Raw genomic sequence first — 26011 nt, 5'->3', positions numbered from 1 at the left:
AAACAGAAAGTGGGGTAATCAAGCAGGATGGGGAAATTATGGAGAAGTCAGGACTGTGAAGGGGCTGTTGTGCAATGTGACGGGGCCATTGTGTCTGTGAGCATTAGAGACAACAGACTGCAGCATCTTGTACTAAAGCTGCACAACGTACAGAGGCTGTGATCCCTCACAGTGTGTGCAAAAGGGCAACATATGAGAATCAATATAAGGAACATAGAAGATAAAATCAATGCTCTAGTTGGAGACCTTTACATAGTGTTTGGTTCTTAACTTGTTGTGTGATTTGTTCCTTGTTAACAATATACGTTTTGAGTCAGAACCTTTTGATCCAATACAGATTGACTGATGCTTATAAATCTAGGACTCCTCTCTTTGGGCAAAGGTCAGATTGTCAGATAAAACCAGAAAAGGAAGATTGCTTTCTTGCTTGTTAAAGCTACTTTTAAGATGTAGTTCGGTCATTGATATATTCCCTAATTGTTCATTTGCTTTATTTGCTGTTTCATGAGTATGATAGTTAAATCAATTAAGTGTGCCACAGACAATGCATGTGTGGTAGATCCATGAAACTCAACATTAACTTACATTCATCATATGTTAAGATATTTATGTACGGTGATGTTTTCTACCTACAAATCTAACTACAAAAATAATTATCTTCATTTTAAATAATTAATGCACCACCTTGTTAGAACATTCGGAATGTTTTAAACTTCTATATCTCATCACACTACAATAACAATCATTGTATGATACAATTATGTACAATGAATATAATATTTACCTGAAATATTACCTAATCTGCTAAAAAAAAGCCCAGAAATTTTCCATTCTACTGTAGATTACTATGACCACAGTTATAGCTGCTATCGAAACTCGTTACACTGTATATAGTCTATCAGTGGTGGCAAGAGAATCCCTTTTTATGTGTCTCAGCATCTCATCCTATTTTGCACAACAATTCCTATGTTCCCACCCACACTACTTGACAGTAGTGACAGTACAAATTTGGCCCATGAAGTCTTTGCTGGCTCCTAGTAGAGCAATTCTGTCAGTCTCACTGAACCACCCTTTCTCTCTGGCCTGCAGATTACCAATTGGATATTTGATAAGTGATTCAACTCCTAACTCCTAAAAGCTTTCTTTTCTCCACAAGGAACAATGCAGGAGTGTGATGGAATATTTTGCACTTGCCTGAATAAATACAAGACTAACAGTACTCAAAAAGCTCCACATCATCCAAGGGAAAACAGCCTCCTTGATTGAAGCATCTACAAAATGCATTGCAGCAACTTACCAAAGTTCCTTTGAAAGCAGCTCCTATGCCTGGAACCTTTACTTCCTAGTCAGGCACCAGACAAATGAGAAAATCACTGCCTGAAGGTTCCAGTTCAGATCAAAAAATATTGGCATATCTTCATTAGTGTTTGATGAAAATCCTGGAACTCCCTACTTAATAACACTGCAGGAGTACCTTCAACTTGCGGATTGCAACAGTTCAAAAAAGCATATGTACCCTTGCTGTTAGAGCAATCAGCAAAATCTCAAGATATGCACAGAACTTAACTAAATAAATGATTAATGAATTAGTAAGAGAATTCTGAAAATAATTCCAAATATTCAAATATATTTTGATGTTTTCATTTTAATTATTCCTGACAGCATTCAGTGTATAGTTCAGCAGAACTATTGTTAGCTTTGGTACCGTGTTCCCAAGCATGACAATGCTTCAAGCTATAAATTTTACTTTACAGAGAATATGGTTCATTCAAGGAAAATGCACTTTGCCATGACCATAAGAAAACAAAAATTGGTCAGAATCATAACAGTGGTCTTCCAGGTAATTTGAGCGCCAATGTCTCGGCTTCAACTTGGGACTAATAACTCTCACAACCCATTATTGAATTCTCCCTTTGGTTCACCTGGTAAGTACACTGCCCAGAGTGATGTCGATCAGGAGTCGCTTGATTTTATCTGGTGATAGAGATACAATTGGCCTTTCTGTTGCTTAGTTACAGATGTGAAAATAGACCGTACTGATATCAACAAACCTTTACTGGAATTTCATAAGGGGGATGACAACACTGGGCACTGCATGATTCACATGTGATTAAATATCTTCTAGTGATCAATGTTCATGAAAAGTGATCATTTGGATGAGGGACCAGAGGTTGTTTTGTATCAATGGAACCATGCTGGATTAAAAGCAATCTTGCTAGCTCAAGGAAGGGTGGAGAGAAAATTGGGGAAAAAAAAGTGCGATAAAGGTAATATAATACGATTGGTTTGCAAGACAAGTTCTTCACTGTACCTCGGTACAAGTGACAATAATAAATCAATACCAATAATAACTGAAGAACTATTCAACAATGTATTCAAAAATGAAAGCCAAGTCCTTTGAAAAGAACCCAGCGGCAAAGTACCAGGCAATTAAATAGGGAACCACCAGATGGAGTAATACAATAAGAGCTCCAGATGAGAACAAAATAAGCACAAATCTTTGTTAAGTTAAAGGAATTTCTCAGACTCTGAGAGTAAAGGGATAAGTTCCTATTCTGAAATTCCTGCATAAACTTTTTAACTGTAACCACTCTAGGGTGATACAAAATAGCTCTTGTGATCCTCTGGCATAACATTGCTCAGAGCCAACATGAACAAGCAAGTCTATCCTAGAACTTGAATGGAGATTGGTATTGGTTTATTATTGTCACTTGTACCCAGGTACAGTGAAAAACTTGTCTTGCATACCAATCATACAGGTCAATTCATTACACAGTGCAGTTACATTGAGTTAGTACAGGTAAAAACAATAACAGTACAGAGTAAAGTGTCACAGCTACGGAGAAAGTGCAGTGCAGTAAGGTGCAAGGTCACAACAAGGTAGATCCTGAGGTCAGAGTCCATCTCGGAACCATTCAATAGTCTTATCACAGCGGGGTAGAAGCTGTCCTTAAGTCTGGTGGTATGTGCCCTCAGACTCCTGTATCTTCTACCTGATGGAAGAGGAGAGAAGAGAGAATGACCCGGGTGGGTGGGGTCTTTGATTATGCTGGCTGCTTCGCCAAGGCAGCAAGAGGTAAAGACAGAGTCCAAGGAGGGGAGGCTGGTTTCCATAACGCACTGGGCTGTGTTCACAACCCTCTGCAGTTTCTTGCAGTCCTGGGCAGAGCAGTTGCCGCACCAAGTCATGATGCATCCAGATAGGATGCTTTCTATGGTGCATCGATAAAAGTTGGTGAGTGTCAAAGAGGGAAAACCGAATTTCTTTAGCCTCCAAAGGAAGTAGAGGCGCTGGTGAGCTTTCTTGGTTGTGGCATCTATGTGATTTGACCAGGACAGGCTATTGGTGATGTTTACTCCCAAGAGTTTGAAGCTCTCAACCCTCTCAACCTCAGCACCGTTGATATAGACAGGTGCATGTACACCGCCCCCTTTCCTGAAGTCAATGACCAGCTCTTTTGTTTTGTTGACATTGAGGGAAAGGTTGTTGACATGACACCATGCCATTAAGCTCTCTATCTCCTTCCTGTACTCCGACTCATTGTTGTTTGAGATACGGCCTACAACGGTGGTATCATCTGCAAACTTGTAGATGGAGTTACAGCAGAATCTGGCCACACAGTCATGAGTGTATAGGGAGTAGAGTAGAGTAGAGAGCCGAGGTCGCAGCCTTGTGGGGCACCAGTGTTGAGAACAATCATGCCGGAGGTATTGCTGCCTATCCTCACTGATTGCGGTCTGTTGGTTAGAAAGTCAAGGATCCAGTTACAGAGGGAGGTGTCGAGTCCTAGGTCTCGGAGTTTGGTGATATCTTGTTTGGTCCATGAAGTTCAAACAGCCATCCTCTGCCACATCAGCATAGGAATCAGCAATGGAGCATAATTCCAAAAAAAGGTCTTTAATACTAGTTTAACAGTATCTGATATCTTCCACAGTATCTTTTATTTATGCTATTTTTTTGTCTACCTGATTCTTTCACATAAATTTGCTCAAATTTATCTAAACTACATCATTCATCTTATCTCTGAGGAGAGGCAATTAACTATAGCAAAGTTTTCTACTCACCTTTCAAATTAAACAAAACTCGAGGGTATTAATCCAGTTTTTTTGACCAGAATATTCAACAGTTTTTCTTCCAGGAACTGAAAGTTGTTCTTCAAGTCAAACCTGGTCATTGTTTTTTATCCGTATCAACCTTACGCCATATTGAACGAGTTCCATTTTAAAGGAATCAGTTCACTTGGTATTGATTTATTTTAATGGGAGCTGATTCTAGATTCAGTAACTCGCTGTGACAGAAATGTTTGAGGTTAGTTCTCAACCTCTTCATCACAAAGATAAATAGATGAATAACCTTGACACACTTATGTTTAGGGGAAGAAGAGCAAGATCTTATTTTCAACTCATTAATATTGTACATGTGAAGCCAGTGTGAACATATTTATTCAACAATTTAGACATGTTAAATCTTTAGCATTAAAACAAATGGCACTTCACTGATACATAATTAGACAAAAATTGATGGGAAGACAAAGAAGAGATAATTGGAGTGGTGAGCAAATATTTAGTTGAAGACAGGGTTAAAGATGTGCTCTAAAGGAAGGGGTCTAGGAGGGAACTTCAGAGTACAAATACACCTCACAATGGTTGGGAAAAAGAGAGGGATCAGATCTGGAGGAATGGACAGTTGAGAGTGGGGGTAACAGCAGTGTGGGATTTGGGAAGATAACAGGGATAGGGCAAGAAAAAAACTACAGTAATTCATCATAATTAATGCAGAAATGAATCATTTGAACTTGTACTTTTGATATTTCAAGGACAGTGGGAAGGAATTATAAAAATGAAGCTTCATTCAACTAGTTTATTTTGATTGCTGTATCATGTGTGTTTGCTAATGAAAACAAAACCTCTAATTTTTTTGAGAAATTGTAATGACTGACTGAACCTCTGGTCCAGAATAGGTAAGAGAGGAGCTGAAGTTTTTAGCATTACCTTGAGGACGTCCATTATGATGCTTATAGATTTTATGCTGAAGGAACAACTGAGAGAGGTGAGGAGTTGTGAGATCCAAGGCAAAAAATAAGGCACAAATTAAATCTTGATTTCAGAACATCAACAATTTGTGCTTTCAACTGGTATCATAGCCCAAGGTGCTTCATAGTAAAAGAAACCTTGTCAAAAAAATGTGTAGGTGACGAATATCTTAAAAATATAAAATAAGAGAGTGTGTAGGGCGAGGTATATGGAATCTGGGCGTAAAAAGTTGAGAAGAGCACCAGTGTTAGTCGACTGAAGAAACCAGATCAACAAGGAAGTGCTACCGAGGTTGCAGGTTTGAGAAATCCATCACTGGTCTGACCTCAGGCTTTCCTCAACAAACGAAGCGACCTTTGACTTTTTTTTTGGACAAACATTGCAAAGCTAAATCCCCCACTCCCTCCATACTGCGACCTGCATTTATCGGTAGGGCAACTGCTCCTTTACAGAGTTTATTGTCGAGCACGTCGACGAATGAGTGACGTTATGCTCCAGCTGACATCACATCAGGCAGCAGAGCGATAAGTGGAGAGAGAAAAAAAATCCCATCGAACGGGGAGGGGAGGGGAGGGTAGGGTAGGGTAGGGTAGGGTGGGCTGGGGGGGGGGGGAAGGAATCTGAACCAGGAATCCTGCCTTTAGTACTTTTGCTTTATTAAAGGAGAAACGTTTCTTTTATCCTCTTGCACTCATGAAGATGTGAGAGGTACAAACCCCCACGTTTTCGGTGCTGAAGTTTTAGCCAAAACAAAATAAAGATAAAGTTTGGTTTCAAACTGATCAGAGGAGTTGGCAGCACGACACTGACTCGTGAAACTGACCTCCCGCAGGTACATTGAGGAGGTGCGAGATCGTGGATTCGCTGGCAGGGTTCCAGACTTGTTCCCCTCCTCGGCCAATCTTCGCTTCTATCATTTATTGTTGTGGGAATTCCCTGATGTTTTGAAGTTCTGGGAAGCGGGCGAACTCTTTACATGGATGTGTCGGGGAGGAGTCGTTAGCTGATAGAGAAATGGAAGTGGTTGACGAGACTGAAGCTTTGCAACGCTTTTTTGAAGGTAAAAAAAATGGGGAAATTCCCTCAGATTTGTACAAAATTCTAATAAACATTGATCAGTTATTTATTTCTGTGGAAAATGGCTGCGACCTACGGGAAAAAGAGAAGACAAAAGTAAAACACATAAAGGGGTTACAGGGTCGGAGGTGGGACGCGAGCTGCCTATTCTGGGTGTTCTGTACAGTGCGTGTTCCTGATGTGTGTGTTTAAAATATTTCAAAACATTTCAAAACTATTTGTTTGGAGCTGAATGTTTGTCCGAGTTCATTCATTCGACTGTGTGTACAACTCGACAGAAGTATTTGTGTACGACTTCTTAGTTTTGTAGCACTGAATATATATTATCCCGTGAATCTTCTTAGTGAATTTTACAAAGTATTAACAATAAGCCGAAAAACATTACAAAACAGTTTAGTCAGTTTACATAACTTATCATTGCAACCCCGTCATGCCGCTATGTGTGACGGAGATCGAGCTTAATTGTATGTGTGTTTTCACAAATGATTATTTTTCAAGACCCTTCTGGATTTTCTTTTTGCCTAATTCTTTGATATAGGGTAGTTCTAAAAACTGACGTTCTGGTGGCCTGCGTTCACTATTTCGCCCTAATGTCCTTACTTTGTTTCTTGTGACTATGAGAATTGTTCGCTTTATAGCAGGAATTAAGTTTGAGATTTTCACATGTGTTTATTTAAATTAATCTGCTTTGGGAGAGTGTGACTGCCCGTTTGTCGGAGCTGGTACAGAGCAAGCATATGACTGCGATTCCGACTCTCTCTCTCGCGCACACACACTAATCCCCCTTCTAACTCCCTGCAACTCTCGGGCAGTGCGTTAAACTGCAAATGATCGGCGGAGTTTGAGCTGGCGGCGAAAGATCCTTTAGTCTTAAAGTGGCAGTGGTTGAGGTGGGAAAGAGAGAAAGAACATCGCAGACAGGTGATGAGCATAATTTATTACATTTCATTCAACCGCAGAATGTTAAGGAATGTGTGATTAATTGAGGTGTAATAAAAGGATCAAGTTTATTAAAATTGAATTAGAAATAATTTTCTAACATGCAGATTTTATACAGGTGCGAAGATATTCCAGAAAAGTTACCTTTGTTGATTATTAAAAAAAACTGGAAGGTTACTAATTGTAAGGGATCGTTTAATTTGTTTCACTGACCAATGAAAGAGAAGGACGTTTTGATAGTCACAGGCCCTTCCAGGGACAATGACCACCGCCGGTACCCACAGTGCTCAGCCTCGGGCACCTGCCTGTTACCATGCTTTGGGATGGTACGACTTAATTCCTAGGGATTCCGCTTGTGCGACAGATTTGTTATATCGGCCATTTCCTATTGGAAATGTTCGGATAGGAGGAAAAATTAATTCTTTTTCGTTTTGGGGAAATCTAAGTGCATGATCAGAAGACGAGGAGTTCGTGATGAAGAAGCAGCAAGCTTGCGTTTTTAGATTGAGGAGGAAGAGATGAGTGAAGGAAATGAGTTACACGGTTTTGAAGCGCTGGTAAATAATGAGTTAGCGTTGTAAAAGAGAACGTGGGCAGACAGGCGAGGTAACCTGGTACATCTTCTGTGTACAGTGGCATCAACAAAATGAAAGAGAAAAGGAAAGGGAAGGTAAGAAAAGGTCGGGATGTGAGGGTGAGAGAGGAGTTACCGATCATACGAAAAACTTCCCCTGAAAAGGAACTACTAAAAAATGGAGGTTGATTCAACAATAACTTTCAAAATGGAAATGACACATGCGTTCAAAAAGAAGGGTAGGCAGGACGGGATAAGGACTCAGGGAGCTGGATGGGCCAAAGGATTGCTGGGCCAAATGGCTCCCTTCCCTTGTTGCATGATTCAATGAGTGAATTTGGACTTTTCACGAAGTAAAAGTTGCCTTCTGGGGGTTGTCCGATTCTAGACTGGCAACAGTGAATTTCTGCAAGACCATCTCCCCATCGACTGATGGGAGCTTGGAGAAAGCTGGGAGGAATCCCTGGGGAAATATGTAGAGATGGTTTCTGGTGGTTTTCTGCCGACGTTATGACGACTGATAGGAGAAGGCGACGAATTTTCCAGCGAAGAGTTGGCAACGTGAAAATGGATTTTGCAGACTATGTTGTTGGAGAAATCCTAACAACCGTTCTAACATACAAACAAACCAGTGCTAACAAGATCTCTTAGGTACAACTCTACCGCTGATGATAAGATCTTTATTAGTAACAAGTACATCGAAACACACAGTGAAATACATCTTTTGCGTAGTGATTTTGGGGGGCAGCCCGCAAGTGTCGCCACGCTTCCGGCGCCAGTATAGCATGCCCACAACTTCCTAACCTGCACGTCTTTGCAATGTGGGAGGAAACCCACCCACACAGACACGGGGAGAACGTACAAACTCCTTACAACCTCCAATGATAGCATCAATGGGAATATCTTCTTGTATTATGGGTAGCAGAGGAAAGGCATATTGGACAGCGTGAAGGGCACTGGTCAACTAATAATTATTTTCCCTTAACCCCGGCGAAACAATCAAATACAGAAATCGTTACCAGTATTACAAGCAAGCCAGCCAGCACCCAGAAAAATGAAATACCGTTAATATTTTCGGTAGATCCCCTTCAGGAATAAATTGATATAAAAAGGTCTTTTAGTTTTAGAATGATACTGAAATATTCATTTCTCAAAGGCTACATTTAGATATTCTTTTGTTCGGATGGGCTGTAGAGAAAGGTACAACTTTGTTTCAGATGTATTTTCGACGTTTCTCTTTCCCAGAGTCCCAACATTCACTATTTTTACACATTTTGAAAATTCTCACCCATTTAAAAAAAAAGAATAATTGTGATAGATAGACCTCAGCTTCAAAACTACCCACTTTGACTGAAATCTTTTACATACTACTTCAATCCTCGACCTATTGATGTCCGACGTACTTCAGACCAGCGAAACCAACTTTTTTTTAAACTAAGTGATCATGAACAGAGTGGTTTCAGATGTTCATCAACATGCAAGTGGCAGTGCAATTAGGGAGTCATCGTTTATCTGTCTTCCAGCCAAAGTGTAGCCGATGGCAAGAGCTTCCAAATTTGGAATAAAGACGTTAGCCTGAGCTCTGGTGTTTGACGTGACCCTGTGGTATCACTTGAAGAGGAGAAGGCAGTTTTCTTGGTGCACGAGCCAACATTCCTCCATCCACCAACAACCACCAAAAACAGACCAACTGTTCAATCATTTGATAGTTGTGTGTGTGGCATTTATGACTGCCGCATTTCGCTCTGCTGTGCCAGTCCCCGCACTCTAAACACAGTTCACTGTATGAAATGCTTCAAGGTACTTCACTATGCTATTTCTTCTTTTTGGTGCGCTAGTCGACAGTTCAACTCCATTTCAGAACATTTAAGTGCTCAGGTGGTCTACTGATTACTTGAGGGACTTTTATACTTAATAATGTTCAATTAACATCAGACAGATTATAAATTATTTTCTTAGCAATAAAGTGTTTTAACCAATATATTCTCCATGTTAGTTAATGCCATTAACAGTCTAGCCATTGTGGGGAATAGGTTTGCACACAAGCCTGGTTCACATCAGAAGGTTTCCTTTGTTATTGGATAGAGGGCAACTGGTGTCCAGCTGGATCATTTTGATCTATGATCTGCAAATCAGTCTCTACATATATCTGTTGGATCCTAAGAGTTAGATCATCACAGCTCAGAAGAAATTCTGGTTGTTGACAGTCTAAAGGTATTTTAAAACATCATAAATAATTGTTGGAGCTTTCTCTCTGATGCAGATAAAACCAGTCCCCACCTTGCCTGCCCTTCTGGCACACCCTTTTATTTGCCATTCTTCTCAGTTTCCTGGTAGTATAACCACTAGTTCCCTCATGGATATTGTGGCTGTTAGATTTGTAAATTATTAATGAATGATGACAAGGTTTCTCAGCAATTACTTATAGTGATTACTATAAAATAATTAAAATATTTCTTTTCCACAATACATGGAGCTCACATTCCAAACTGGTAATCAGTGAGGAATGTTTTTTTGTCCTATTTATTTTTTGGAGTGAATACTTTGAGAGTTAATACTAAAAAGGGACTGTTGAATTTTGTGATTCTTTTTGTGCTCTTTTATTACACCTTTTGTTCCATTTGTGTTCTATTTCTTTTCATCTTTCAAACATTTTTATTTCTGTTTCTGTTCTGCTCTTTATCTCATACATTTCCCTTTCTAATATGATCTCAATCCATCCCTCTTCTCACTCTCTAAAATATTCTTTCTCACTCTTGCTGTTCACTTTCACACAGAATCTCACATGTATACTGTCAAATTCTTCCTTTATCATATTCCATCTCATACATATTTCTCAAATTTCCTCAGTTTCTCCCCAGTATATGTAGGCTTATATCAACAGAATTAAAGTGGAATTGCTTGATATGATGTAAGCTGTTGGGAGCACACAGTTGCTCAAAGAGAAAAGGGGCATGATAACTTTTTTGGATACCGTCTTTATTCTACCAGTGATTGACTGGATGCATGCTTCTATTATTATGGTTTTGGATTTTCAGTTTTACAGTTTTCTCAATCTAATTATCTTCAGTGTGGTCTTAAAACCTGGCGTCATCATTATTACAACATAGAACAGAATAGGAACAAGCCCTTTGGCCCACCATGTCTGCATCGACATGATGCTAATCTAAAATAATCCTCTGTCTGTACATGGTCCATATCATTCTATTCTGGATGTTCATGTGTCTGTCTAAATGCCTCTTAAACATTGCCATTGTATCTGCTTCTACTATCCCCCCGGCAGCAAGTTCGACACTTATCACACAAAAAAAACCTCACAAATCTCCTTTAAGCTATCCCCCTCTCACTTTAAACCTATATCCTCTAGTATTTGGCATTTCCACCCTGGAAGAAAGACTCTGACTATCTACCTTTCATAATTTTATATAATTCCATCAGGTTGCCCTTCAGCCTCTGACGCTCCAGAGAAAACAACCTCTCCTTATAGTTAATACACTCCAATCCAGGCAACAACCTGGTAAACCTGGAGACACAAGAGACTGTAGATGTTGGAATCTGGAACAAAAAACAAACTGCTGGAAGGACTCAGCAGGTCAAGCAGAATCTGTGTGGGCGAAGGCATGCTCAACATTTTGGGTTAAGACCCTGCATCAGTCCTGAAACACGACCATCCTTTCATTTCTAGACCCACTGAGTTCTTTAAGCAATTTGGTTTTTTTTTGCTCCTGGTGAACCTCTTCTGCACCCTCTCCAAAGCCTCCACATCCTTCCTATAGTGCAGTGACTAGAACTGCACAAAATACTCCAAATATGGCCTAACCAAAGTTTTACATAATTGCAACATGACTTCCCAACTTTTTATACTCAATGCCCTGACCAATGAAGGCAAGAGTGTCATACGCCTTCTTTACCCACATATCTGTGTTGCCACTTTCAGGGAGCCATTGACTTGCACCCCAAGATCCCACTGTACATCAATGCTCCAAAGGATCTGTACAGTATTTACTGTATACTTTCCTCTTATATTTGACCCCCCAAAATGCATCATTGCTGCAATTATACAAATATTTTTAGATCAGCTTTTCATGCCAAATTATTCAGATAGAGCAATCTATTAAGAGAGCTTTATGTTCAGAATCCCATCCATTTTAAAGAAGTTCCTTAGGCTTCTTGAAAAGTGCAACACTCACTTAAGGAGGAAACCATGCAATGTGATTTTCACCACTGCAATCTCTTTTTAAGCAGGGACTCCCACAATCAGAACCTTTTTGGATTCATACCATTAGGGTTAGCTTTTTACAAAGCGAAGCTGACCTTAAGACCCAGCTAGAAACAGGTTGTGTGGAGAGGATTTTGTAAACTTTATTATTATTTAAGAAGCAAGAAATAAATGAGCTAAGCATCACTTTTGCCAAGTTGACCTAAGTAATGGGAAGTTGTAGGTCAAGCCTGTTTATTTACATCCTCCCTGTGTTTGCAAATAAACAAGAGAAGATTTGCCAAAAGCTCTTCTAAAGTGGCCCTAAAGCTGAGATCATCAAACGCTTGACTTGCTTGGAACATACTAAAAATGTTATGTTTTCTGGTACTCTTGTTGTTTTCTTTGGGGAAACTACTGATAAATCAAGGAATACAGGATCATTTGCAAAGAAAATTTACAACACAGGTCATTCACCCCTTCATATCGGTGCCAATTAATAGATAACTACCAGCCTAATCTTTCCTTCCAACTCTAGGTCCATGAGCAGGTCATGGCTGTTCCAAGTGCACATCGAAGTGCTTTTTAAATGTGTTGAGCATTTCAACTCTACTACCCTTTCAGGCAGTGAGCTTCAGACCCCTACAATTCTCTGGGTGAAAAAAAAAATTCCACATCTTCCCTCTAATCTTTCAACCAATTACTTTAAATCTATGACACTTCTGCTAACAGAGATAAGTCCTTCCTATTTGTTAGGCCCCTCAAAATTTTATAGAGAAATAAATCTCCCCTTAACCTCCTCTGTTCTAAAGAAAATAGCCCCAGCTAACCAGCCTTGCTAATAGCTGCAATTTTCAGACCTGGCAACATCCTCATACATATTCTCTGAAGTCTCCTCAGTGCAGATACATCTTTTCTGTGATGTGGTGACTCGAACTGCAAACAGTACTCAAGCTGTGGTCTAATTAATCTTGTATACAACTCGAACATAACCTCCCTGCTCCAATTTTCTGTATGTCTACTAATAAAAGGAAGCATTCCATTTGTCTTTTTAACCATAATATTGACCTATTCTGATAGCCAAGGATCTGTGGACGTTCACTCAAAGGTCCTTTTGTGCCTCCACATTGGTCAATAGCTTCCCATTTATTGCATATCTCCTTGCTTTCTTGTACCTCCCACTTTTCTAGATTAAATTTAGTATGCCATTTTTCTGCCCAACTGTCCATCTCTATCTTTCCAGAGTCTAAGGATGTCCTCCCCACTGTCAACCAGTCTTTATATGATCTGTAAAACTCTTTACCATGACCTCTAAATTTAAATCTAAACCATTAATATGTATTACAAAAAGCAAAGGACCAGATACAGATCCCTGTGGAATCCCACTGGTAACAACCTTCCACTCACAAAAGCATCTGATCATTACACTTTTTTTCTTTGCTAATGAATCAATGTTGGATTGAATCTAATAATCTCTTCCAGATCCAATGGAATTTACTTTCTTGACCAGCCTGTCAATACAGGACTTCATCAAAAGTCTTGCCAAAATCCATGTAGACTACATCAAATACACTGCCCCCATTGACACTCTTTGTTACCTCCACAACAAATTCCATCAAGTTAGTTAGACACAAGGTTTCCTTTACAAATCCATGCTGACTGTTCCTAAATGAGGGTTTAGACTGTCCCTTAATATTAATTCCAATAATTTCCCTGTCACTGTGGATAAGCCAAGTAATTACTCAATGCATCCTTTTTTATAAATAATAGCACCACATCATTAACAGCCCACCAATTCCCTGGCACCACTCTTGTACCGCGAACTAAAATTTCTTTAAGGAAGCTGATCTGAATCAGTGGAAGGGATTGAATTGGAAAGTGTTATTTACATCTCTTGATTTTTCTCTTCAGTCGTTACGAAGTCAGGTTGAACCCTTAGTGTTGAAATATTTGCTCTCAGTCAGAGCGGCAGCATTCTCAATGCAAATGGCCTCAGTATACCCAGGCTAATGGGGAAAAGCTTAATCCCAAATTCTGCAGTAAAGTGCTCCTGTGAATGTTGGATAAAGATGGGATCAGGATCAGATCTGACCTTCTCAAGGCCTGGAAGAGGCAATGCCTTCAGGCGGCAGAAACTGAAATGGAATGAGGAGGAAGCGTGAAAATTGATACATTTGTTCATGATCTATTCTCACTTGTACACAGACCAAGAGGTAGCGCAGTCCAGAATGGCTTATGCAGACGGCCCCTTCAGACATTACAACACAGGTCAGCATATATACCTTAACACTGTTTATCCTGTACAACTAATGTTTCATTTAAAATAAAAACAGAATTTGCTAACAATACACAACAGGCTCCTCAGCATCAGACCATTAGGCTCCACACGCAAAATATTCATGTATGATTTTCATTTCTGATGCTGACTGACCTGTTGTATATTTTTGTTCTTTGTAGATTTCCCTTTTGCCTCTAATGTTTTGTATGTGAATTGTAGGTGTACTGTAGCTTGTACAAAGTTCATAAGCTGAATTTATTTTAAGGGATCTTTGAAGGCAAGACCTTCCCACTAAATTCATCATTATGTAGAAGATGTAATGCTGAGCATTGGACAAACTACTGATTTTCTGGAGAGTCCCTCTTCCCCACAAAGCTGCAGTCTTTGGAAACAATGCACCTTGAATGAATTATACCAGGCACTTGAAAAGACCACTCCCTTGGATGTCTCTGCACAATGATAGCAATCTGACAAGCAGCGGTGCCTAAAATATCCAGTAAGAGCACGAATATTGTGCTTGCAAAGGTTCATTGATTAAAATTCTGTCCATTGTATTATTGAGCCATACTAGACTGAAAATCCTGGGTTTTATCTGTGGTCTACGCTAAGTTAACACATGTGAATTAAGGTGACAGTTTAAGCATTATAGTTCATTGATCTCAGTTCATTACCTTAGGAATTCAGAGTGGGAGATATGAAATGACTTAAAAAGAGAGGAAAGTCAGATGAGCATCAGATATTTTATAGGTTGTTAGTACTGATGGATTGATGTGTGGTATAGGTTAGATATGCTGATGGATTAAGAAGTTAGTTCTCCTCCTTGTGCAGCAATTTAACAGGTTACCGAGGAATGACTCTTCTCTCCATTTGCTGTGCTGTCGGAATTAACACTCAATCTTGAAATAAATGTTTTTTGTGCAATCCATTTAATCTTTTTTATAGTATCTTCTTCACCATTGTTGATTATACTATCAATAAAAAACTGGAATCTCACCATGATAGTGTGTTGAAAATGCCACGTACTTCAACTTCTATCCTGTTATTCCTATTATCTCTATCTTCTACTCTTCGACCTTTTGTATTCCGCATTAATTCCAAAAGCACAGTCAGGGACCTTGCACACCAAGTGTCTCTCGACAGGTCAGGTCTGACTCTCATAATGACATAGTGATAGGTATCTAGGTGCAAGTGGATTTATAGAAAAGAAGAAATCTTAGAACGGTTCTTCTTACTTTGAGAATTTGTGAATGCAAATTTTGCATGGATGAAGGTGAAAGTGTTGTATTTTAGTCACAGAAGACTTCGAAGAGTGGATATCACTATATGAAAGTTGTAATAATGAAATTCATGTTCCTTATGAATGAGCAGACACTTTTGGGGAGATTTTATATATATAAAAAAATCAAGATAATGTCAGAGATGGGAAAGTTGCAGTTATTGCTCTTTCAATTGCTTAAGAATGTGCATTTGGGTCAATTCCACAAACTACTGCAGTTGTTCTTATGACAGTGATCGCTGATGGTGTCTGATAGGGCACTTAAAGGTGCTAATTTAGTGGTTATTAAGGAATACATCCAGGTTAGCATGGAGTGTGGCACAGAGAGGAACTTGGAGCTGTTGATATTCACCTTTAAATTACTGTTCTTATCATAGATCATAGAATAGTTACAGTGTAGGAGGCCATTTAGTCCATCACACCCACACCAGCTCTCCACCATAGCATATCACAAGTTCCACCCTCCTGTCCATCTGCATAGTTTTGTAGGTTTTTCCTCACCATATATTTATGCAATTTGTTCTTGAAGGCCACAATGGAAGTTGCCTCCACCATATCAGCAGGCAATGCAGGTGCCAACCAAATGGTTTTTCCTCATGTCTTTTGTAATTCTCTTCTCTTTCCCTTTATTTTATATGTGACCTCTAGTCCATGATCTTTCCACCAACAGGAAAAGCCTCCCACTATCCACTTTGTCCAGACCCATCATCATTTTATATACTGTACATCTAGCAAATCTCCTCTCATCCTTTTATCAGAGAAAACAATCCCACCTTCTCTAATCTATCATTGTAACTATAGTTGCTATTCCAGCAACCATTCTCATAAATCTTTCTGGATCCTCTCTAATTCCTTCACATTCTTCCTATACTAACTTGAAAACTTCAGCTGAGGCCAGAACTAAGGTTCAGCATGACGTCCCTGCTTTTATCCACTGTGCTTTTATTGATAAGGTTCACACTTGGTGGTTGAGCACAGAAAATGGAAGTTCATTTGAACCAAGCTTGGTGAATTGGAGGAGTGTATCCTTAAGAATGTATATACCAAACTAATAGTTTTGTTTTATTTACTCATTTTTTGGATTATGGCAGCATTTATTGTCTAAACCTAATTGTTCTTGGGGTGTCAGGAGTACATCATCTATCTTAGGCTACCCAGCCTCCAACCTGCACTTGTAGCCACTGTATCTGTGTAACAGATCCATTTGAGTTTTTGGTCAATGGTTATCTCCATTGTTGATTTGGTGGGGGGGGGGGGGGGGGCAGGGAGGTGCGGAAGGGGAGGTGGGAAATGTGGCAATGGAGATGGTTTTGTTGGAGATAGTCTTTGCCAAGCACTTTTATGGTGCTTCTCAATCTTGCCAGAAGGTGCTCTAGGTCTTCCTGCATGCAGGCACAGAATGTTTCATTTGCCAAGCAGTTGCAAATAATTTGCACATTCTATAATCATCAGCAAACATTCCTACTTTTGACCATGTTATGGGAGTTGCTTCATTAATGTAACAGCTGAAGACGATTGGGCCTCAGACACTGGTTTAACGAATTCCTGCTTGATGTCCTGGGACTGGGATGATTGAATTCCGACAACCACTGCCAACTTCCTTTGTATGAGATGCAACTTCAACCATTGCAGTCCTTTCCTCTCTTTGTGCATGAATTTGAATTTTACCAGTGCTTCTTAGTACTACACTCATTCAAAAGATGTCTTGAAGTCAAAAGCCGCCTTGAAGTCAAGGACTGTAACCCTTGCCTCATCTCTGAAAATTAGCTTTTTAATTCATGTCTAGTTCTAAGCTATGATGAGATCTTAGAGCAAAGTGGTCCTGGTGAAATTCAAATTAGGTATCAATGAGCAGGTTATAAGCGAATAAGTGTCACTTGATGGTACTGTTGACAATACCTTTATTGATGGTGGACAGTTGACTAATTGGGCAGATTGGAGTTGTCCTACTTTTAATGGTCAGGGCATTCTTGGGTAATTTTCCACATTGCTGGGTAGATACCAATGTTGTAAGTCTACTGGAACCATCTGGGTAGGGGTGCCAAGTGTATGGTACTACAGCTGAGATGTTGTCCAGTTCCATCCTCTTCATTGTACTCCAAACTCTTGCCCATTTCATTGTAACACATTGAGTGAATCAACTTGGCTAAAGGTTGGCTTCTCCAACAGTGAGGATCTCAGGAAGAAGCTGAAATGGATCATTCACTTGGCACTTCTGACTAAACATGCACTGAATATCAGTGCACTGATGTTGCAAGATGATGGATAAACAATATGGTGTTGCAGATACCATTGAGACTCACCCAAGCCAGTTGTGAGTATGCCATCACCTTCTAACTGAAGTCTTGTAGATGGTGCCTAGGCTTTGGGAAATCAGGAGGTGAGATACTCATCAGTGAATACTTGAATTTCTTGAATGGCTGGTGCAATTAAGGTTTTGCCGAATGATAACCCTCAATATTGAATCAAGAAAATGAGCAAAGACCTAATATCAAGGGGTTCATTAGAAAATTAGGAATGAGAAAGGATGTTCCAACATCTACACATAAAATGCAATAGACCAATACTGTCCAAGGTTACAGAATGAAAATATGAAAGCTTGCAATATTACTGTTTTTTTGCTTATTCACCAGATTGATTCCTAGGGTGGCAGGATTTTTCATGTGAACAAAGATGAAACAGACTAGGCTGATACCGTCCAGATTTCAGAAGAATGTGTAGTGATCTCATTGAATTATACAACACTTTTAAAGGGCTTTTAAAATGGCAGGTACAGAGATCTTATTTCCTCTGGCTAAGGTATCTGGAACCAGGGGTCATTGTCTCAAAATAAAAGGTTGGCCATTCAGGACAGAGAAGAGTAAGCATTTCTTCACTCAAAGGATAAATGAACCTTTGGAATTCTTTACCCAAGATAGTTGTGAAGGTTCATTCACTGAATACAGTTAAGGCAGAGATCAATAGAGTTGTAGAAATTACAGGAATAAGGGATACTGGGTGAAGCAAGAAAGTGGTGTTGAGGTAAAAGGGCCAAATGGTCCACTCCGCTATTTGTTATCTTCTTATTTTTCTTTTAACCACAATCACTCATGGTCACTCTCATCCCAGTGTCTCTCTACATGTGTATGGCCTGGTATTGTTCTTCTCCCCATCTGTTTCTATTATGATGGACAAACTGTAGTCTGTTTATCAAGAGCTGTCTCCATTTATTCACACGAGTATGCTGTATCCCTGTGAGTCTCTGTGTAAATGACCCACATGTGCCTCACTATGTAAGCATGCTGTGTCTCAGTCTGTCTGTCTAGATGTGTGTAAATGCATGATCTTTCCATACCCCTATCTGTTTCCAGCCTGCAATTTCAGTTGCCAGGTTGCAGTTGTTTATATAAAAAGAATCATTTTGTGACTGATTTGCCAGTAAATGGGGTGTGCTGCTTTTGTATTTTGTAACTGGATACCCTAGTCAAGACAATGTGGCCCAATCAGGAGTGACTAGAATGAACTAACTAGTACAGTTGATGGGATGACTGCAACAGCGAAGTGTTAAGTCAGTTTCTGTTCCCCTTTCCACCTGTGTTTTAATGTTTGGTGTACTGTGCTGTGACCAAACATTGTAAATATGTTGTGATTAAGTAGTTTTATGATAGCATAAGCATTCAGATATAAAATTGTTTCCATAGCTACTAGCCTTTCCATGCTCTTTATGCTTAAAGCAGGTGAAGAGAACCAATAACTTAACTTGTATTTGCCACTAAGCAGCTTATAAACAGAACGGGGTGGGGGAAGACAGAAGGAGAGAAAGTAAAAGTTTTAAACTCAGTGGGGGGGAATGTGATTTTCAATTAACAGCCATAGTTTTTTCTTCCCTAAAACATGCCAACCAATTGGGAACATCTGATCGAAATGTGTGTACCCATTTACTCGAGCTGCTTTCCAAAATGGTTAACTATACAAGTCACGTTGGTTGTAGAGCCCTAATTACAAATTTTCATGTTGAAATCACAAAGTTTCTTGAGCAATTTATTTACCTCCTCCCCCACCAATTCTCAATGGTCATGTTTCACTCATACACAGAATTGCATTGCAAAATAACTTCCCTCTGGAGAAAGCTGAGTGAATCTAATTAGCTTAATTAGTTTGGCACAACATCGTGGGCCGAAGGGCCTGTTCCTGTGCTGTACTGTTCTATGTTTTGAAAAATAAGCTAAACTTTTTGAGATAGTGAGGAAAAGTCCTTAAAGGGGTTTCTGGGGCCTTCTAAGCAAAAATCTATGTCATTTATTGGAATGGAAAGGTATCTGTACTCCTTCTGGCCCCTCAGTCTACTGACCTCTGCTAGCCAGTTTTCACCTTCCTTCATATAGCTCCCAGCCAGTCCACTGTATTATCTGTCAGCCAGCCAGCATCATGAAGAAGCAACAGGTAATGAATGATTATTTGGCTTCTGCAGCTCATTGGCAAAATTTAAAAGAAGCCAGGACTTGAAGCAGATTACATATCATGACAGTGGACTGTCACTATAAACATGACACCCATTTTGGGCGTGTGGTATCCTGGATTTACTTGATTATGGACTTAAGATTGGCTTGTTTGGCTGTTTAAGTGTAAAGCCAACCGTGACATCACTTGTTTATTTGGTTTCTGTGAGGAAATGATCGGCTGATCAGGCTCATTTTATGCTTTAAATTGACCATAATGCTCTGAGCACTGATTTTTTTTCCCAAATGGGAAAAAACACAGTAAATCAGACAAATTTCAGGTCAGCATGCTGTTACTAGCATTTTGTCATAACGATTAAATGTGAAGTCTCAGCTGTTTATATTAATGACTTAGGATGGAGGGATGAGGTGCAGTATATCCAACTTTGCTGATGATTAAAAACTCAGTGAGGAAGTGAAGAAGCTGGAAAAAGAGTTCTGGGGATATTATCAATACATGGGTAAATAATGGTTGATTTGTCCAAAACAGTTAACATGACAAATATGTTAGAGGTTTAACTTTGTCTTTCACTCCACTTATTATGGATAGCTTGTTTTTTTTTAATTGTTTTTCATGGGCTGTACAAATTTGGCATTCAAATACCAAATTTGCTGCACAATAGCACTCCCATCTATGAGCCAGACTATGGATCCAAGCTCCATTCCAGGACTGCAGCACATAATCTAGGCTGTCACTTCAGTAAAGACCCAAGGGAGTGTTGATTGTCAGAAGTGCTGCATTTGAGATAAGATATTAAACTGCTGATTTATCTACTCACTCAGCTGGATGTAAAACTTCCTGTGATGTTCTTCAGAGAAGAGTGGAGATTTATCTTGCTGTCTTGACCAACATTTCTCTCTCAGTATATGGTGTGTAAAAGAGAATGAGTGATTATTTTGTTCACTGCAATTTGTGGGATTATTCAAAAAAGGACATGGGTATTCCGCCAACATCCTGTCTGAAATTTCTAACTCAACATAAACGATGGACAATAGTACAAGTAATCATTCATCTCATCCTTGCTTATGGATCCATGTCTGTATCTTGTGTCTAGCTACGTAACAACAGAGGCAATCCATTGATTGTGAATTATCCTGGAATTTTATGGCAGGAAAAACACATTATAAATGCAGGCTCTTCTGTCATAATGTCAAGGGACCTCTCGTGAAGGTCTATAGTACAGCTTGCCAAGTAAATTGTGGAATAGCCTCGATTGGCTCAATGTAATAATATGTTAATGTTCAAAGTTAGTGCTTTTGGTAAGTCCGAGTTGTTCTAAGCAGGAAGAATGAGCAATGCAGACAGACCTAAGTTACACAGGTGTGTGATGCAAACTGTCAGGCAGGACCACTGAGCTGTAGAGCTGCCCGACTTAAACTGTACAGGCAGGCTAAGTCCATCCACTCATTTGTACATCTCAGAGACTGATCCTACCATCACCCACACATGAGCACTCCTGGTGCTCAGTCAATAGTAATCAGGACAGAAACCCCCAACATAATCCAAAGTTGGTGTGTCTAGATGTGGTTCTGAAAACTCCATGGCTGTGATCAGTTATCATAACATTGACCTTTTAGGTGTTGCCTCATTGATTTTCTTTGAATTTCTGTTCTTGATACGGGGAAACAGAGTCATTTCACTTTAACACAATGCAATATTAAGTATTACCAGGTCACGTATAAGTCAGTTAGATATTTTGCTTCATCCAGCACAACAGGAGCTTAAATACAAAAGCAAACTTCCCTTTACATTGTCCAATCAGGCACACACTAGGAGCTAACACTGATTCCTCTAAAACATCAAATTAAATCCTTTGGATCAAGGACTACAATATTCAAAGACCGTGGTATTGGCCCTTCTGCACTCAGAGACTCTTCACAACTTCATAATTAATGACTAGCTTTACTGCTTATTGCAAAATATCATTCAGTTCCCTGGATGATTAGACAAACCAGAACAGTATAATTTTGATTTTGTCTTAGCTGTGACAAAATTTGGTTATTAAATATTTACCAATGGTGTGTGATAATCAGAAATGAATAAGGCAGATAGGTTTCTCCTCATGTATGTAAGAGAGAGGTTTTGTTACGCCACGAGGCAGATGTGAGTGGTGAGGTAAGGTTATTAAAGGAAGATTCTGAGAGTTTCTGCTGTGCTACTGCCATATACTTCGCAGTGGACTTTTGGCACTTTATTTATTTCAAAGCAGCATGTTAGTGTTCTAAATCACAACATTCACACAATGTAAAATGGGTGGGAAAAAGACAGAAACATGAGTTTAGGCAACGTCAAGTTTGGAGCTTAAAAAGGTAAAGAGACTTGTCAAATGGCCTGCTATTTGATAAGCAACTACATACCTCTAATACTAATTAGGATTTTTCATATGCTGTTGCTCACTATGAATTGGAAGCTGTAATCTTGCCAGATGATAAGTGCCTTGGTGGCCATTGGGTTAGGAAAGAAGTATGGTGACAATGAACCTGTTACCTTTTTTTTAAAAAAGAAAAGAAAAATCGGTTCCTGCAAAAGGGTAGAGATTCCAGCAGTTCTACAACATTAAGGGCAAATGCTCCCAGCTGATGCCATTAATATACAAGGATGCTCCTCTGTACCTGTAGCAGGATGCCACTGCAGGAAACTCCCAGATAAGCTTTCTAGGCCTAATTACATGTGGCTGCTTCATTGAGTGCCTGCCCACCATTATAAAGCCAGAAATGATCAAGTTCCCTGATGTTTGCAATAATTTGTATAACCTCAATTAATAAAGCATTCTGTACTCAAACGAAACAAAACCAAGACAAATCCAGGCTTGTGCTTCCAAGTAGTAGGTAATACTTGCATCATACAAAGATGAAGAAAGACTTACTACTTCACCAGGAAATCAGTGGCACCACCATGGATATCTGGGGAGTTATAATTTACCCGAAACCATTGAACCAGACTTAAATGTCATGGCTACTGGAATAGACTAAAGGCTAGAATTCTGTATGATTGATTCAATTCCTGATTCCCTATATCCTCACCAGAAGGCACAAATGAAATGTATGATCATATATGCTCCACTTAATGGGATCAGTACTACTGCAATAACAATATAGAACCTCAGCAGCTAAAGTGAGCTATGTGCTCACTAACCCAACTACCATCCATTCCCTAAATCACTACCAGATTATAACTGCAGTTGTTTTTCTGAAAGTTTTAAGTTGCAGAGAGGGTGGGGGTTGGGATTACTTAAACGATGAACCATTTCATCCAAGCACACAGTTCTATTTACACCACTGGCCTGGTGATAGTGGTAAAAGCAGGGGGCTTGGCAAACATTGAGCACACTAGAAAAGCTGCACTAGCCCATCAGCACTAATGTTACCAAGCCAATCTTGGTGATGAACATTGTCTTGCTACTTCCTAAATGTTGTTAAACATGAAGGATTCATCAGAGGATGGTAGGTAGTAATTAGAAGTTTTTTTGCCCATATTTGACTTGACACAATGATACCTCATGGAATCTGAAGTGAATGTTGAGGGCTCTCTGGACAATGTATTATTTAATACAAAGTACATGACACTGAGCAGTAACTAAACATCTACAGGAGATTGAAGTGGCTTAGAGCCATCTAATACTTGGTCATCATCCACTGTGCCACAGAGTGCTCTGTACGGTCTGATTTTATCATGTATAGGATTTGACAATGGCTGCTTCTGCCAATGTACAGATCTTGGCAAAAGATAGCTGTGATACAGATGAATTATATAAATAAGTTAATGCTATTAACTAGCTAGTATATAGAGTTGACAAATGTCATTAAAAGATTTGCTGGAGTAGCTACATTGTAGGACAAAGCACAAGTCAAGAAATAATGGAGGCTGCAATAATCATGGGCAATTTTAATCGTCATACAGATCGGACAAATCAAATTGGCAAGGTAGCCTCGAGGATGAGCTTGTGAATTTAGTCTGGTTTCTTAGAGCAATAAATTGAGGACCTAATCAGGAAGCTGGCGATTTCAAGCTCTGCATTTGGCTCATCTCATGAGCATGAAAACTAAAGAAGTTATGCTATATTGCCACTGTACTTGTCAATTGTAGTTACTGACAAATAGCTTATACTTCACAAATGTTGGTGAACTTTGATAATTTCACATATTACATTTGTCAATGTAACCTTTTTCTGCTCTATATATGAGGTTGAGTTACTAGTCCAAAGTTTGTTTTTTGAAGATGTGCTGTTAGGTTACTACTTAATGTGTAAAAAAAATGGAGGCCATTAGACACCTTGGCAGTTGAAAGAAGGCACAATGTACTCAGTCAGTCAATAAGTAGTTTCTATCAGTGGTGTGGGAGAGGAGCCTGATACACGAGCAGCAAAACTTCTACTTGGTCAGCCCAGGCCAGGCTAGATTCCCTGGTGCAATCAGGTGACTGTACCAGCCTTGACCTGGTTTCTCATGTATGAGTGGTTGTGAGTAGAGTTCTTGATGAGGTGTTGCGTGATCTCTTTACTTGTCACATATTTTAGCTATGCCTCGTGTAGTATGATATAGCCACTCTCTATCTAATCAGTCACTTAATGTCTTGAGAGCAGGGTAAACATTCAGGTCAACTTGAAAAAAATATCTATCTGGAAATGTCCTCTGACATTTTCAAAAGCAGTCCAGAAAATCACTTACACCAAGTTATTTTTATAGAATAACTACTGAATAGATCAACAAATATCAATATAGCCTTAAGCAAATCCATTCTGCATATTGAAAACTGGATCTCTACTCTAGCCCCTTCTAACAGTCTCAATTTTTGAATCTCAAGTTTTGGAAACAATGGATTATTAAACTCTTATACCACTTATATTTCAGTTCTGCTTATTCTTTAAAATTTATTCCAAATATTATTCTACACACTAATTCTTCAGGATCAACTATGAGATCAATGCAGACAGAACTGATTTGGAAATACATCACCCTTCCTTCATCATCACTATCTAAATCCTGAAACTCTTTAACCAACAGCATTGTAGGACTACTTTCATGAGAAGGACTGCAGTGATTTGAGAAGATGGCTCACCACCACCTTTTCCAGGACAATTAGTCATGGACAATAAATGTTCCTAATAAAAGAATTATGAATAATTCCTCATAGAACCTGCACCAAGGCTAAACGTGAGATTGACGGCCAATGTACAGATCCTAAGAAATGCAATAGGGCTTATCTAGAGTCAGTACTGAAGAACAAGTGCAAGCTAAGTTATTCATGGAAAACTTTACTGAATTCCTCTCTCCAATTATCTCCCCCACTCCAACATAATCTGAAATTGGTTAAAATCATTTTGATAATCCCAACGTAAGTTTTGCCAGATGCAAAAATGTGATGTCACATCTCTAATCTCCCCAGGGCTTAATGGCAAGGGCTTTCTCCTAACTACTGATTACCATAAACATCCATTGATTGCTCAGACCATATTTTTTTTGAAGCATGTGGACAACAAGTTTTCAACTCATATTCATATTGTGAGAACCAGGTATCAGAAGTGGAGCAGGCACATAATTGCCTGAAGTCAATCTTGATGTCTGTTAGATGTTAGAAGGTCTGTTGCAGGTATGCTGGATAGGCCAGACTCAGCAGCCTTTGCAGTTAATATACAAAAAAACTGCCCTTGGACTTTGAGCTGGTTACATCAGTAGTCAAGCTAGTACCTTGCAAAAGTGGCTGTATAATGATTAACCTTGTATTTGTTTATGACAGATGAGGGTTATACTCCTCCTCATAGTGTTCTTAAGTAAAAAATCATTTTGTAGAACAAAGCTTTACGGGGGCCTGAAAGCTTTGGGCTGTTTACTTAACAATGTGGAACCCATTGGTTCCACAACTACCTTACAAAGGAGGAGAATCAGAGAAGTGGGGGCAGGCTACAGTATTAGGAAAGAGAGATAGGGTTTTAGAGTATCCTCAACTCCTCAGCCTGAGGTATTTAGGGAAGCAAATGACTTACTGTGCTGAGCCAAGCCCCTCCCTCATCTCTTTTTAAATATTGGATATGATAGGATATTTGGAACAAAGGTGCAGCCTGGATAAGTCTTAAGGCAGTTTGTTTTTTGGTCTTGTTACATCAGTAGAAGGAACTAAAGATGCAGAAGAATGGAGAAAGATAGAGTGCAAAGATCA

At 39.4% G+C, this 26011-nt stretch overlaps 1 protein-coding gene across 8 annotated transcripts in view; it reads left to right on the top strand.

Annotated features, from left to right (window-relative positions):
- The first annotated feature begins 5667 nt into the window (after positions 1 to 5667).
- Positions 5668 to 26011, top strand: part of myrf (myelin regulatory factor) — a 181210-nt gene continuing 160866 nt past the window's right edge. For 5 of the 8 annotated variants that reach the window (XM_052029428.1, XM_052029427.1, XM_052029423.1 and 2 more), the window contains exons 1-2: positions 5668 to 6094; positions 14028 to 14090. In XM_052029428.1, coding sequence (XP_051885388.1) covers positions 6049 to 6094; positions 14028 to 14090 — 109 coding nt within the window. In that variant the 5' untranslated portion in view covers positions 5668 to 6048. The remainder of the gene's footprint in view (positions 6095 to 14027; positions 14091 to 26011) is intronic. The other 3 variants (XM_052029422.1, XM_052029430.1, XM_052029425.1) reach the window with 3 other exon arrangements.

The sequence above is a fragment of the Pristis pectinata genome, chromosome 14, assembly GCF_009764475.1.
Source record: "Pristis pectinata isolate sPriPec2 chromosome 14, sPriPec2.1.pri, whole genome shotgun sequence".
Taxonomy (NCBI): Eukaryota; Metazoa; Chordata; class Chondrichthyes; order Rhinopristiformes; family Pristidae; genus Pristis; species Pristis pectinata.
Note: the sequence above shows the minus strand (reverse complement) of the source record. Positions and strands in the feature narration are given on the sequence as shown.